This window comes from Neoarius graeffei, chromosome 11 (genome assembly GCF_027579695.1).
Source record: "Neoarius graeffei isolate fNeoGra1 chromosome 11, fNeoGra1.pri, whole genome shotgun sequence".
Taxonomy (NCBI): domain Eukaryota; kingdom Metazoa; phylum Chordata; class Actinopteri; order Siluriformes; family Ariidae; genus Neoarius; species Neoarius graeffei.
This window is the reverse complement of record NC_083579.1, coordinates 83,851,290-83,865,137: the sequence shown is the minus strand read 5'-3', so window position 1 is coordinate 83,865,137 and position 13,848 is coordinate 83,851,290. Positions and strand designations below refer to the sequence as shown.

The 13,848-nt window shown below is 44.3% G+C and overlaps 1 protein-coding gene across 1 annotated transcript in view; it reads right to left on the bottom strand.

Moving 5' to 3' along the window:
- The window catches only part of LOC132894681 (zinc finger protein 345-like), a 139,691-nt gene that overhangs the window by 62,164 nt on the left and 63,679 nt on the right, over positions 1-13,848 (bottom strand). The window contains exon 3 of the mRNA XM_060934826.1: positions 12-283. Within this exon, the coding sequence (XP_060790809.1) occupies positions 12-283 (272 nt within the window). The remainder of the gene's footprint in view (positions 1-11; positions 284-13,848) is intronic.

The window sequence follows — 13,848 nt, the reverse complement described above, 5'->3', positions numbered from 1 at the left end:
GACGAACTCACAACCGAGGAGTCTCCACTGTTCTTGGCTTCCTCTCGGTTCACCAGCTCTCCCTGGCAGGGGCCGAAGTGTGCACCTACTGGAACAGTCTCCCCCTTATTAAACACTCCCAGGCCTGCATCAGGAATACTGGACTTCTGGATTTCTAGCCCAGGAGGAAGTGTTTGTCTGGCTCGGTCAGGGACTCCCATGGGAACAGGAGTATCGGGGATGAAGAGGGGTGGCCCATGAACCTCGCATTTGTTGAGGAAGAAGGATTTGCAAACTTCACAGTCTGTGAGTAGAGAAAACAAAACAGGAAGAAATGAGGCCCAAATGTGTGTGTCTATCTAAGACCATATACGGTACATTAGTACTGTATAAAGATTATCCTAAGAAAGCTTGTGTAGGTACAATCACAGTTACTATTAATATTAAGTGATCAATCTCATTAAATCAGTCTCATTCAATTTGAAGGTTAATAATTATATTGAATCAATCCCATTGAATCGTTTAATTTGACTCATTTGAATCATACCACAGAATCATTCAAGTGAATCATTCAGTGAATCGTTTAGTGAATCATTCAATGAATCATTTAGTGAATCGTTTCATTAATCCTGGATAAATTACCAAACAGCTAAATTATGGTACATTTCCAAATTATTATTGAACACTTACCATATTACATAAATCATCTGCACCTTTTTGAATTCTTTGAGAGATTGGGGACTTCGGAAATATTTATTGGAACACAAATAAAACAGTTTGTTCAATAAATGAATTTATTATAACAAAGATAAAAATAAAATGAATAATGTCAGCAGATATATTCAAATATGATGGTCATATATGTGTGTAAGAGCGCGTGTGTAAGAGCGCGCGTGTGTGTGTGTGTGTGTGTGTGTGTGTGAGAGAGAGAGAGGGCTATAAAAGTTTGGAATGTTCTGTGAAAGGGAGAGCCAGGGTGTGTGGGGAATGTTATCTGAGGTGTTGGGGGGAAGGCGAGTCCCCCCCCCGTGATTTGCCTTGAGACAAAGGAATTCCACCTACTTTATAACATTATCAAATTCACTGAAATCTTGATAAGGTCAAAATGTATAATAAGAATGAAATTGAGGATATTAGTAAGGAATGAGAGGGAGAGAGACATGCACAGCCTATCTAATTGAGATATTAAAACAAAACAGATCAATTCAACATGCTGCGTGTTTAACAGTGTAACAGATAAACCTGGGTTTAAATTCACACTATTTCAATAAAAGCTAAATTCCTAAGACTATCTTAATTTATGCCCAAATATATTTTACTCAATATCTTGCCTCTAGCAAAGTTCTGAGATGATGTTCGCCGTTGCAGAGCTTCGCTGTTCATGAAGCACGCGAGTCGATTCCGTGGACGGAGAACTTCTCTTGATCCAACACGTCGTGGCTCGTGATGAGGAGGAAAGTCTCTGATCAGAATAATATGCACGGCACCTTTGAGTTAAAAAGGATTCAATCGCTTCTTAACTTTTAATTAAAACTGCGTTTGAGTGGCAGTCGTGATGTCACTTCTAATACGAATGAACCGGTTGTAACTCACTGAGTTTAAAATCGCGCGACTCTAGAGTTTATCTTGGCCAAGGGTAAGAAATCGGGCTGAATGATGGATCTTGCAAGAAAGGAAGAAAAAGACGTCTTTATGGTGGAGGGCATCTCTGTATGCATCTAGATGGCTCGGATCCAAACGCGAGAGACAAAGAGCTGGGATCTTCCGCCTGGACTTATGCCCTCCTGGAGGATGACGTAGATGATCCCGCCCAGGCGTGACGTAGGTCACGCGGAAGTTGGCTGGGAGTTGTAGTTCTTAGACACAAAACAGCGGACTGTACCTACACTTGCCAGTAAGGTTCACTGAGCATCTGGTTGAGACTAGAGGTGTCCATCAGGACTGGGATCAAACAGGACACAACAAGGTAGCAGTATTGGCAAAGAATATGGAAACACCTACCAAAATGACAAAACAACACAATTTGACCTTTTGTTCTCAAGTTCTCTTAATAAACTAAACATTTTCATCATAACAAACAAATGTTACAAGTAACCAGGGTAAATCATTCTAAAATATTATCAATATTTGGTATGGAACCCCTTGACACTGAAGTGCACAGACACTATCAGGTATGCCATCATAAAGTTTATGAATAAAATCAAGTGGAATTGATCTCCATATGTCTTGCAACACTTCCCAGAGCTGTGGCGGATTTGAAGGAGCCCTTTTCACCTTCTCTCGCTCCATGTAGTTCCAGACTTGCTCAATTATATTCATGTTAGGACTTTGGGCTGGCCAATCAAGAATTGTCAAGCTGACATCTTGTTCTTTGTTTTGTAAATACTGTTTAACCATCCTGGCGGTGTATTTTGGGTCCTCATCTTGCTGGAAGATAAAGTTGTTGCCAATGAGAGCTCTTCCAGAAGGCACAGCATGATGGATAAGGATTTGTCTGTGCTTGTCAGCAGTGAGGGTCCCATCTATTTTGTAGAGATGACCAACTCCATTGTAGGTGATGGCTCCCCATACTTGCAGGACCCTTCCGCCATGTTTTACTGTGGGAGAAATACAGTTTTACCTTGTATCTTTCTCCCTTTCTGCACCTGACTTACTGTTGCATAGCGTTGCCAAATAATTCAAATCTCTTCTCATCTGAGAACATGACCCTTTTCCACTGCTCAGAAGTCCAACTCCTGTGAATTTTTGCCCAGTTAAGTCTCTTCTGCTTATTTCCACCTCTCAACAAAAGTTTTGCACACCGACACATGACCTTTGAGGCCTTCTGCGGAGAGAGTCTTCCTAACCAGGTGTGGGGAGACATCCTTGCCTGTAGCATCTTGGAGGTCCTGTGCCAGTTCCTTGCTGGATTTCTTCCTTTCTCGTAGGGATGTAGTCTTGAGGTACTGGACATCAGCTTTAGTCAACTACTACTTCCTTCCTCTGCCTGAAATGTTCTTGAAGTTCACAGTCTTCTGGTGATGCTTGAGGCATTTCCAGACAGCACTGTGGGTCACATGCAGTTTCTTTGCTATGGCTCATTATGAATGGCCCTCCTCCCACAAAACTTTCATCCTAATATGCTGCTCTTCTGTAGTTTCTCTCTCTGATGCCATTTCTGCCTGTTGCCTGGTTGTAGTCAGAGGATAAATATTTTTCTAATGAATTCTTTGTAGAGACCACATGATTTCATACCTGCCAACCTTGAAAAAATTTTATGAGTACAATTTTACAATTTCATGAGTACCCCCCCCTCGCGTCAACCTCACCCCAACCCGGTGCGCATGCGCCCCCACAGACCACAACCAGCAGACCAAAAACACACTTTCAATCCAGTTGTATTGATTGACCTTGGGAACATAGTTCAGTTTTGTAAAACATTCCTATTGATAGACTTTGGGAAACTGTTATTGATGGCTCTTGGGAACTTCCTTCTGTTTTGAAAAGCACAACAAACACTAAATACATGTGCAAATGAAATGAAATTAAACCAGAGCCACTCTTTCAAAATAAATAACACCACATTAAATTAATACAGTATGTAAAAAAGGCACTTTCAACACAAAACATGGTATGCACAAATTTCCCATGCAATAGGGTTAAGACTTTTGCATTTTTTAACATGTTGGAAGTATATTGCATTATACAGTAAAAATATTGCATTATACAGTACACTGCAGTATTTTGTAGTATGCCTTTTTCATGTGCAAACTATTGCATTTGCATTCGAAATACTGCATTTACTGCCGTAATACTGTAGAAAAAAGCATTTGATACTGCAGTACCACGCAGGATTTTTCATAAGAGGGATGACCAATTTTCGACTTCACATCATCTGCAAACATTCTAGGCTACCATTGACAGAAGTTACCGACTGCCCTTAAGATATACAACACGCTACGTTTTGTTGAGCACATCAGTAAAGTGGTACTTATCATAGTGATTCAATGAGAGCGCGAGAGGAATTGTAATCAGGTTTCGTTGGTTACCGCATCATGTATGCAACCTCGAGTGACGGCTTCGAAGTTAAATGAAGAACTAGTTTGTACTGTTGGTGTTGTAAATGCACAAAATAACGGCTAGGAAGCTCGAGTACACGTGAAACACAACTGTTTCTGTTCCAAATATAGGAAGGCCGTGCATAACAGTAAAAGTGTTACGCACTGCCTTCCAGTTAGCTAAAACTGCTTATTGCAGTACTTTAACGGGCGTGTGTGGGACGGTGTTAGCATACCTGTTGCTCCTTGGTGACTGATGTCTATATCAATCTTGCACACCGTGCAGAATGCGTGGCTGGGTAACTGCGACCGTGTGAGACAAGGCCACCTCTCCCGATAGCTTTCCAGAAATCTTTGGGGTTTCCGAACACGTTTGGCGCTCGGTTCGGGCTCCATATGTTCAGTTTTTGTCTGAAACATGCATGTGGGAAAGCTTGAAGTATTGCAGCATATTGAGTTGGTGAACGAGTATAACGTTCACGAGGGGTTAACAATGTCGGTTTATTGGGCTGACCTAATGTTTTTATTTTACCTTTCCAGTGATCTTTGCAGAATGGATTGTTGACCATCATTGATGAAATCTCTCTTCTCTAACCGACGTTTCAATCCCCGACTCGCTCTAGCCACCTGGCTGCACCGCTGCACTCAAGTCAGCGACGCGAAGGAGGAAGGGGAGGGGGTGAAGAGGGCAGAGCCACACGCTCTGGAAGAGGGGCGGGGGGATTGGGCAAAGCGTTCCATTCTGGCTTTGAGTTTTCTCACAGATCAGCGGTATCAACTTCAGCGAGAACTTGACTGAAATGCGAGTTCGGACGATATGCGTACTTTTTAATGTGAAAACGTACAGTCGTACAATGAGGTAAAAATTCGTAGCGGCTACGCAAGATGCGTACAGGTTGGCAGGTATGTGATTTAGTTAATGGTTTTCACCTGTGGAATAATTAGCATATCAGGGTAGGATTGCCCAACAAGGAGTGATTAAGGTTGGTTTTGGGGCTAAACTAAGAGAGATACCATTTCCAATATTTTATGATGTTTATCACACAACGATGGGCAAAACTGCTAGTGTTTTCATGGTTAAAGTATAAAATTGTGGTTAAAAGGTGTCTCTATCTTCTTAATGCATTTCAGTTGTCTTCAGTGCAGATTCTGATGTCATTTGCATGGATTAAGTATGCAAAAATCGATCTTTTCCTAGGCATTTCCATATTTTGTGCCAGTACTGGATACGAGTATGAGGGTTTTTTTTTTACTTCCTTGTGGGAGTAAACAAAATGGTCAGATACGAAGCTTGCAGGGCAAAATAAGACGAATGTTCATTAACATGACTGTGGCACTGCATGATGTATTTACAGTATTCTCTTAGGACTTGCCTGGTCAGGGTTGTTTTAAATTCAGCTACTTGTTTGCTTATCTTCTGGGGAACAGAATTTCCCAAATTTGTTATGAAATCACAAGCAGGTACAAACAAAATTAACTGTCCACACAGTAAGAAAGAAAGTAAGTAAATAAAAATAGTTCAACGCACATCACTATGAGCTTGCTGACAATTATGGCATTTCTAAATCTAGACATTTCCCCCCCCCCAATGCCATACATAGAGGATTCATATTTAATTTAAAAAAAAAAAAAAACCACAACCGCCCCCCCCACACACACCAAATGGCAATTTAAGCATAACTAATTTGCTGAAGAAGAAAACCATTGGACCCAGAGAAAACCTACACTGACGGGGGAGAACTTGCAAAACTTCACACAGACAGCAACCCGAGCTTAGAATCGAATCCAGGACCCTGGAGCTGTGCCACTGTGATGCCCCGAAATCCGTATATTTGGACTCCTGTCTCTCACACCCACTGTCTCTTATTGAACATCCCATTCCAGGGGCATAATGAGGGGCATACTCTCTGTCCCCTATTAAATCACAGCTGGTTGGGATCTTCTGCGAGCTTATGCATGTGGGGAACAGAGCACATAGCACTGTCCTCCAGGTGTGTTTTGCTATCATGACACAGTATAGCGAACCCCAGCCAGACAATGATGAAGCTTACTGATTTTTCAAGAAGCATTTATTATGTTCAGCCGTCATCCTTAATTTGAACACAAATATACTTCCTTTCCTTCACAAACACTGTAAGAGCTGCAGATGGATAAATAAAATAAGCTCTCACAAGCATAAACCTTTCCATAATGCCAGTTAACCACATGTGTACATTTATCAAATATTCACTCACATATAAATCGGTCAAAGCACATGAAAAGCTAGAAAACCAGCATTAACATCACATTACAGCTTATCCATGTAGCACCCTTTCGCATAAGCTAACCTTAGCATGGCTAATACGACAACGATATATGTAAACACCCTTTCGGCAGTTAATTAGGATAACACGTCACAGCAAACAGTCATAAAACAAGTTGAAACACACAATACCTTGTTCCCATTTCCAGCAAGGCGCTTAATTATCCATAATGAAACTTTACATTGCAAGGCAACATCTTCAAAACACCTTTTCCTTCCGTACATTCTTCAATTAGCTGCCGTTCATGTGTGAACGCCTATGGGCAAGTTGCTGACTCTCGGATGAGAGTACGCCAGAAGGGCTTCAAAATAAAAGAACTGAAAACGTAAAAGGCACTAACAAAAATAAAACTTACAGGAAGTAGTTAACTTGCTTATATACCGTCAATAAGAGTCATTTACACTCCCACCAATCATGAGTAAATAATGGAACAGTATACGGTTTACATCAGGCACGAATGATTTCAAACTGAAAATGACCTTCCCTATACAAATAACTTGTTTAGAAGGTGGAAAACCCTTTTAAACCATGAACTATGAGCTTACAAGCTATAGCTAGAAGGTATTATTAACTATAGGGTGAACAGGCTTAAATCAGTCGACAGCAGCAAGACTAGCTTCTGAACTGGGTGTTTCACTTCAGACATCTTGGGGAGACACTCCTCTTTCTTGCCAAGCTTCCTGTCACCGAGGCAGACCTTAAAGGAACAGTCCACCGTACTTCCATAATGAAATATGCTCTTATCTGAATTGAGACGAGCTGCTCCGTACCTATCAGAGCTTTGCGCGACCTCCCAGTCAGTCAGACGCAGTCAGACACGCTGTCACTCCTGTTAGCAATGTAGCTAGGCTCAGCATGGCCAATGGTATTTTTTGGGGCTGTAGTTAGATGCGACCAAACTCTTCCGCGTTTTTCCTGTTTACATAGGTTTATATGACCAGTGATATGAAACAAGTTCAGTTACACAAATTGAAACGTAGCGATTTTCTATGCTATGGAAAGTCCGCACTATAATGACAGGCGTACTAACACCTTCTGCGCACTTCGACAGTGCATTGATATCTGAGCTCCGTATCAATGCGCTGCCGAAGTGCGCAGAAGGTGTTAGTACGCCTGTCATTATAGTGCGGACTTTCCATAGCATAGAAAATCGCTACGTTTCAATTTGTGTAACTGAACTTGTTTCATATCACTGGTCATATAAACCTATGTAAACAGGAAAAACGCGGAAGAGTTTGGTCGCATCTAACTACAGCCCCAAAAAATACCATTGGCCATGCTGAGCCTAGCTACATTGCTAACAGGAGTGACTGCGCGTCTGACTGACTGGGAGGTCGCGCAAAGCTCGGATAGGTACGGAGCAGCTCGTCTCAATTCAGATAAGAGCATATTTCATTATGGAAGTACGGTGGACTGTTCCTTTAACTCTCCTTACTAGTCCGTCTTTGTCAGTAGTGGTTTCTGAAACTCTGCCCAACCTCCACTCGTTCCTGTGCACATCCTCTCCTTTCATCATTACGATATCTCCAACTTGCAGATTTCTCCTGGGAGTATGCCAGCGCTGTCTGAGGGCAATGTTGGCCAGGTATTCCTTTCGCCATCGACTCCAAAACTGTTCTGCCAGGTATTGAACATGTCGCCACCTTTTCTTGCTATACATGTCTTATCTGATGAACTCACCTAGAAGAGGCAAGGCCTTGACAGGTTTCATAGTTAGGAGATGATTAGGGGTGAGTGGCTCGAGGCTGTGTGTGTGGGGGGTGTCACTGAGGTTGTTAACAGTCAGTGGACAGCTGTTGACGATTGCCATAGCTTCATAGAGGAAAGCTCGTAGCGAAGCATAATTTAGCCTACCAGAAGAAAGAGCAAGCGTGGCCTTAGGATGCCTTTCACTGTTCTAATCTGTCTCTCCCACACCCCTCCGACATGCCTCGAATAGGGTGCATTCATGCTGAACTTGCATTGTTTCTCAGCAAGAAATGCAGCCAGCCAGTCTGCACTGACTTTTTAAAGCTTCGAGTTCATTTTTGGCTCCAACAAAGTTGCTTCCTTGATCAGACTTGATTTGACAAACAGTGCCACGTATGGCAATAAAAGCATCGTAGGTCATTTATGAGGGCGTCGGTGGATATGTCATCAAGCATCTCAATACGGATGGCACGGGAGCTAAGGCAAGTGAAGAGAAGACCATACACCTCTTGTTCTCCTTTCTACCCTGCTTTGTAAAAAATGGACCAAAGTAGTCCATTCCACAGAAGGTGGGGGGGGGGGGGGGGGGGGGGCGATGGTTCCACGAGTTCAGGGGGTAGATCAGCCATTCTTTGCTCTTCCGTTGGTTTCCAAAGCAGTCTACAGGTAACGCATTGACAAACGTAGGATGCTACTGCCCAATTGATGCCAGGAATCCATGGGACCTGATGTCATGAATGGTAAGACCTTTGCCTTGATGTTTCATCCTTTCATGGTGATGAGCAATGATCATCTTTGCAATGTGATGATCCTTGGGGACGACTGCAGGGTGCCTGATGGAGTCGGGAAGAGAAGAGCTGCACAGCCTACCTCCCACCCCTGAGGATGCCATCTTTGTCGAGGAAGGCATCAAGCGAGTATAATGGATTTTGAGATGGTAGGGGGATCCCTTTGCTCAGCAGTTTCAACTCCTCTTGATACACATTTTTCTGCAGGTCTATGATTATGCAATGTTCTGCATGTTCTCGTTCTGTTACAGTGGTGAGACTGTTTGATCTGTTCTTGCTGATGCACCTTAGTATGCGTGCAACAGCTTGAGTAGCCAGTGACCAAGATGAGAGCTTAGACAAGCAATCAACAAGGCTTACTCATTCTGTGGTTCTTGTGCTAAGCACTAGAGCACTTCTGACCTCTGGACCTCCAATCATTAACTCTGCAATCTCAGCAACAGGCAGCTTCATTTCCTTGTTCCATAAGAACTTGGGTCCAGTGAGCCAGGTGGATGAACGAAGCTCGCTGGGAGTCAAGCCCCTAGAAGCATGGTCAGCAGGATTCTCCTTGGTTGGGATGCATCTCCATTGCTGAGGGGGCGAGCTGAGATGAATCTTCTGAATGCGATTAGCCACAAAAGGTGTGGAATCGTCATGCTTCATCGCTGATGTATCCTAAGATCACCTTAGAATCAGTCCAGAAGAACTCCGCAGTCCCAGTAGATGCAAATTCATCCCTGAGCATGTTGCTTATCTTCACAGAAACAACTGCGGCTGTTAGTTCCAATCTCGGAACAGTTGTGACCTTGGATGGTAAGACGCGTGCCTTTCCTACAACTAAGGCACAGTGAACATCTCCCTCTTCATTTTGAAGTCTCAAGTACGAGCACTGGCCATAACCCTTAAGGCTAGCATCCGAGAAATGATGCAGCTCTGCCTTTGTGACCTTTCCAAATCCAGCAGGTGAGTAGGTACGGGATATGGTAACATTATCTAATTGGGCTAGATCACTTCTCCACTGTTCCCATTCTGGACGAAGTTCGTCTGGGAGAGGATCGTCCCAGCCTGTGCCTCGCCTACACATCTCCTGAAGAATGATCTTCACTTTGAGCAGAACAGGCACCACAAACCTGAGAGGGTCATAGAAGGAAGCCACTACAGACAGGATGCCGCGGCGTGTTGCAGCCTGATCCTTTAGGCTGACATTAAGCCGGAAGTGGTCAGATTCCACATCCCACTGAATCCCTAGGACTCTCTCAAGTGGCAGGTTGTCGAAGGTGAGGTCCAGATTTTTCACATTAGTTGCTCGTTCAGAGGGTGGTATACTCTCTAGAACATCTCTGTCGTTCGACACAAACTTGTGTAGTCGCAGACCACCCGTGGTGCACAGTTTGCGAGCTTCTCTGGCAAGCTGAATAGCATCTTCAGTGCTTTCAACACTGGCAAGCCCGTCGTCTACATAAAAATCCCTCATGATGAACCGGGAGCCTTTAGGGTAGAGGCAGCATTTCTGCTAGAAAAAAATTCTGCCAGTCAAAGTGACCGGCAGAGGTTTCACCTTCCGGACATTTTGATAACATGCCGGTCAAATATTCCATCGTTCCTAATTAGCCTAGTGCAGAAAAATTGGAAGTAGACTAGTAGCTTAAAGAATGACAATTTAAATGGAGCGCGGACACATGATCATAGCCAAAGCAATGTTCAATTAGAGCAGACATTCTCATATTTTTCGATCCTCTTGTGAATCCATTGCGTCGTCCAGTCTTTTCACAGTGCGAACAGAACATTGTTTCGTTACCACCAATTACCTCACATCTCAGCCATGGGAACTTTTCACTCCATTCCGAACGAAACCCCCGACACTTTTGCTTTTTCTCTGGAGGTGGAGCTGTCAGCACATCTGGGACAGAGCGTTGATCATGGGATTCACCATCACCTCTCTTGTGAGTCGCATCTGGCCTCTGAAAAAAAAACTTTTCAGGCTAGTCTGCCTGGGACCGGCCATATTTTAACTTAGCCTAGGTATTTGTTAGCAGAAAACGTTAGCCGCGTTCACTAAAAGTGGTTGTCATGTTTATTTTTACGCAGATTACGCTGTAGAATCTTTGCTGCAAACAAACGCTGGTCGGCCAATCACACATGTTCCTTCCGATGTGTTTTTATTAGGTTAAATTATTTTATTTTAATATTGTGTTACTACATTAGACCTAAAAGGTAGTATTATTCTGAAATTCAAATTGCGTTAGAGAGACGGGATTATTAGTCAATTCCAATCGGACAATTTGACCGGTGAGATTTCATTTTCTCTGACGTTTTTTTTTTTTCCCGGCCAATGTCCGGTAATTACCGGACAACGGAATGTCTGGGTAGAGGTTGCTATTCTCTTTAGCTAGATGCTTCAGCCCGTAGTTTGCACGTCCAGGAGAGGAAGCAGCACCGAACAGATGCACCTTCATCCGGAGCTCGCTGGGTGGTGAGTTCAAGTCTCCTTGCTTCCGACAGAGAAAGAGCAGGTAGTTGCAATCAGCCTCGTTCACATGAAATTGATGGAACATTTTTTCCAATGTCGCACATCAGAGCAACAGGGTGTTGTCAAAAGCAAATGAGAACACCACTCAACTTGTTCAGCATGTCAGGACCAGAGAGGAGGTGGTCATTTAGGCTGGTTCCTTTGCATCTGGCGGCGCAATTGAACACTACGCGAAGCTTTTCCGGCTTCTTTGCATGACGAACACCGTGATGGGGAATGTACCATCTCTCACCTTCACTCACACCATCTTCAACCTGCTCTGCATCTCCCTTCTCGATTACCTCCTCCATGAACTCGACATACCGCTCCTTATACCTTTCGTCCCGTTGCAGTTTCCTTTTGGGGTGGTTGAGGCGCATCATGGCTGAGTCTTTGTTGTCAGGCAAGCTAGGTCTGTTTTTGAAGGGCAAGGGCATTTCATAGTGGCCATGCGTGTTTTTCCGTATACCCTCATCTAGCTTATGGAGGAAGGCGATGTCGTCTTGTGACACTGCTTTGCTGTCTTCACTGCCATCCTTGAAGTCAGATTCTAGAATGCAAATAGCATTGGCAGAAGTTACCAGAGGCAGCTCTTTAACCGTGATTTTGTGACACAGGCGACTTGTGCTCAACGGATCATGGCCTTGGGATGAGCGCCCCACAATAGTCCATCCCAAGTCTGTCCGTATTGCACAGGGTTCCTCAGCTCCTCCTAGGATGACCTGCCTTGGTGCCATGGCTCTGGAGCAGTTGTAGCTTATAAGAAGTCCTACTTCACAGTCCTTTAGTGGTTGGATTTCGTCTGCTAGTTCTCTGAGATGACTCCATTGTTTAGCCATCTCACAAGTGGGAATGTGAGCATGGTTAACGGGTATGCAATCCTTTGTGTAGGCAACTGGAAGATCAACCTGAATAGCAGAACTGTATCCCCTTACACAAAGGCCAGACACACACTCACTTGGGTGAACTGTGTTTTTTTTTTTCCCCCCCACTCATGGTGGTCAACTTCAACTTCACTGGACACTTGTCAGCAATTAGACTGTCGCTCACTTCTTGGCCGACGAATGTTGTATCACTTTGAGTGTCGAGTAGAGCATAGACAAGCTTCTCAGCTGTTGAATTGTTTTTAGTTGACACCCACACTGGTATTACCATCGATGTGTAGGATGAGCCTTCGCCTGTTACACTGAGTGATGTTGCAGCAGCAGCACTTGGATTCATCCCTGTTTCAGATGAACACCTTTCCTTTCCATAGTTGTAGTCATGGAAGACTGTAGGATGCCTTCCTTTGCAGTTGTCACAGCAGTGACTATGACGACAGTCTTTTGCACCGTGTCCAGATTTTAAGCATCCCTAACAGTTTCTTCTCCTTTACGTAGTTCTGTCGTTCTGCCAACAACATCCCTGTGAACTTGGGACATGCATGAAGTTGGTGTCTGTTATCTTGACAAAGGATGCATGGAGCTTTAGCCCTTTTCTGGCCTGACCTTTGATTTGTGTTGTCTGTAGCTGTGTGAGTGGTGAGAACACTGGCCTTGTTTCTCTTTGTGTCTCAGATTTCTCTTCTCAATGTTCGAGTCTGATGAATGAAGAACATGAAGCAATGTAATTGGATTGCAGGCAATCTCAGCTTCAGTTGACACAAATGTTGCAAGTCCTTGAAACTTGGAAATTCTTGCTTCTCATTCAGGCATTGGGTGACTTGTCGGTTCCAGTGTGAAGCTGCCCAGTCTGGTAGTTTGTGGGCCAGCTTCTGGTTCTCCTCACAGTCATTTAGTATGTCAAGACCCTTGACATGAGGCATGGCATCTTGACAGGCATTCAGAAAATCTGAGAAGTTTGAGTCCTTGAACATCCTTAGGTTGAATCCTTGGCCAATTGGTGAGCTTCTCTCTGAATGCTCGCTGAATGGCGAATGGCTGGCCAAAGCGACGATTCAGCTTGTTCCAGGCCTCCTGATAGGCTTCATCACCATTCCGGAAGAAAGTGCCTTCTAGCACCTGGCATGCTGGACCACCAACGTATTTCTTCAGATAATAGTTTTTTTCAACTGGTGTGATTGCTCTTTGGTCAATGAGTGAGGTAAACGCTGCTTTCCATTCAATAGTGGACCATGTTCTCTACCTCCATTGTGGACGCAAGGTCTTGGGTGCCTGTCGTGGCGGCAATCCCCGAACCCGGTGGTGGACACCAGAAGTAAGGGATGCCGTCAAGCTGAAGGAGTCTTATCGAGCCATGTTGACCTCCGGGACTCCTGAGGCAGCTGACGGGTATCGGCAGGCCAGGCGTGCTGCAGCTCGGGCAGTTGCGGAGGCAAAAACTTGGAACTGGGAGGAGTTCGGGGAGGCCATGGAGAAGGACTAATCGGTCGGCCTCGAAGAAATTCTGGCAAACCATCCGGCGCCTCAGGAGGGGGAAGCAGTACTCTGCCAACACTGTTTACAGTGCGGGTGGGGAGCTGTTGACCTCGACTGGGGACATTGTTGGGCGGTGGAAGGAATACTTTGAGGATCTCCTCAATCCCACCGTCATCATGTCTTCCATTGAGGAGACTGAGGCTG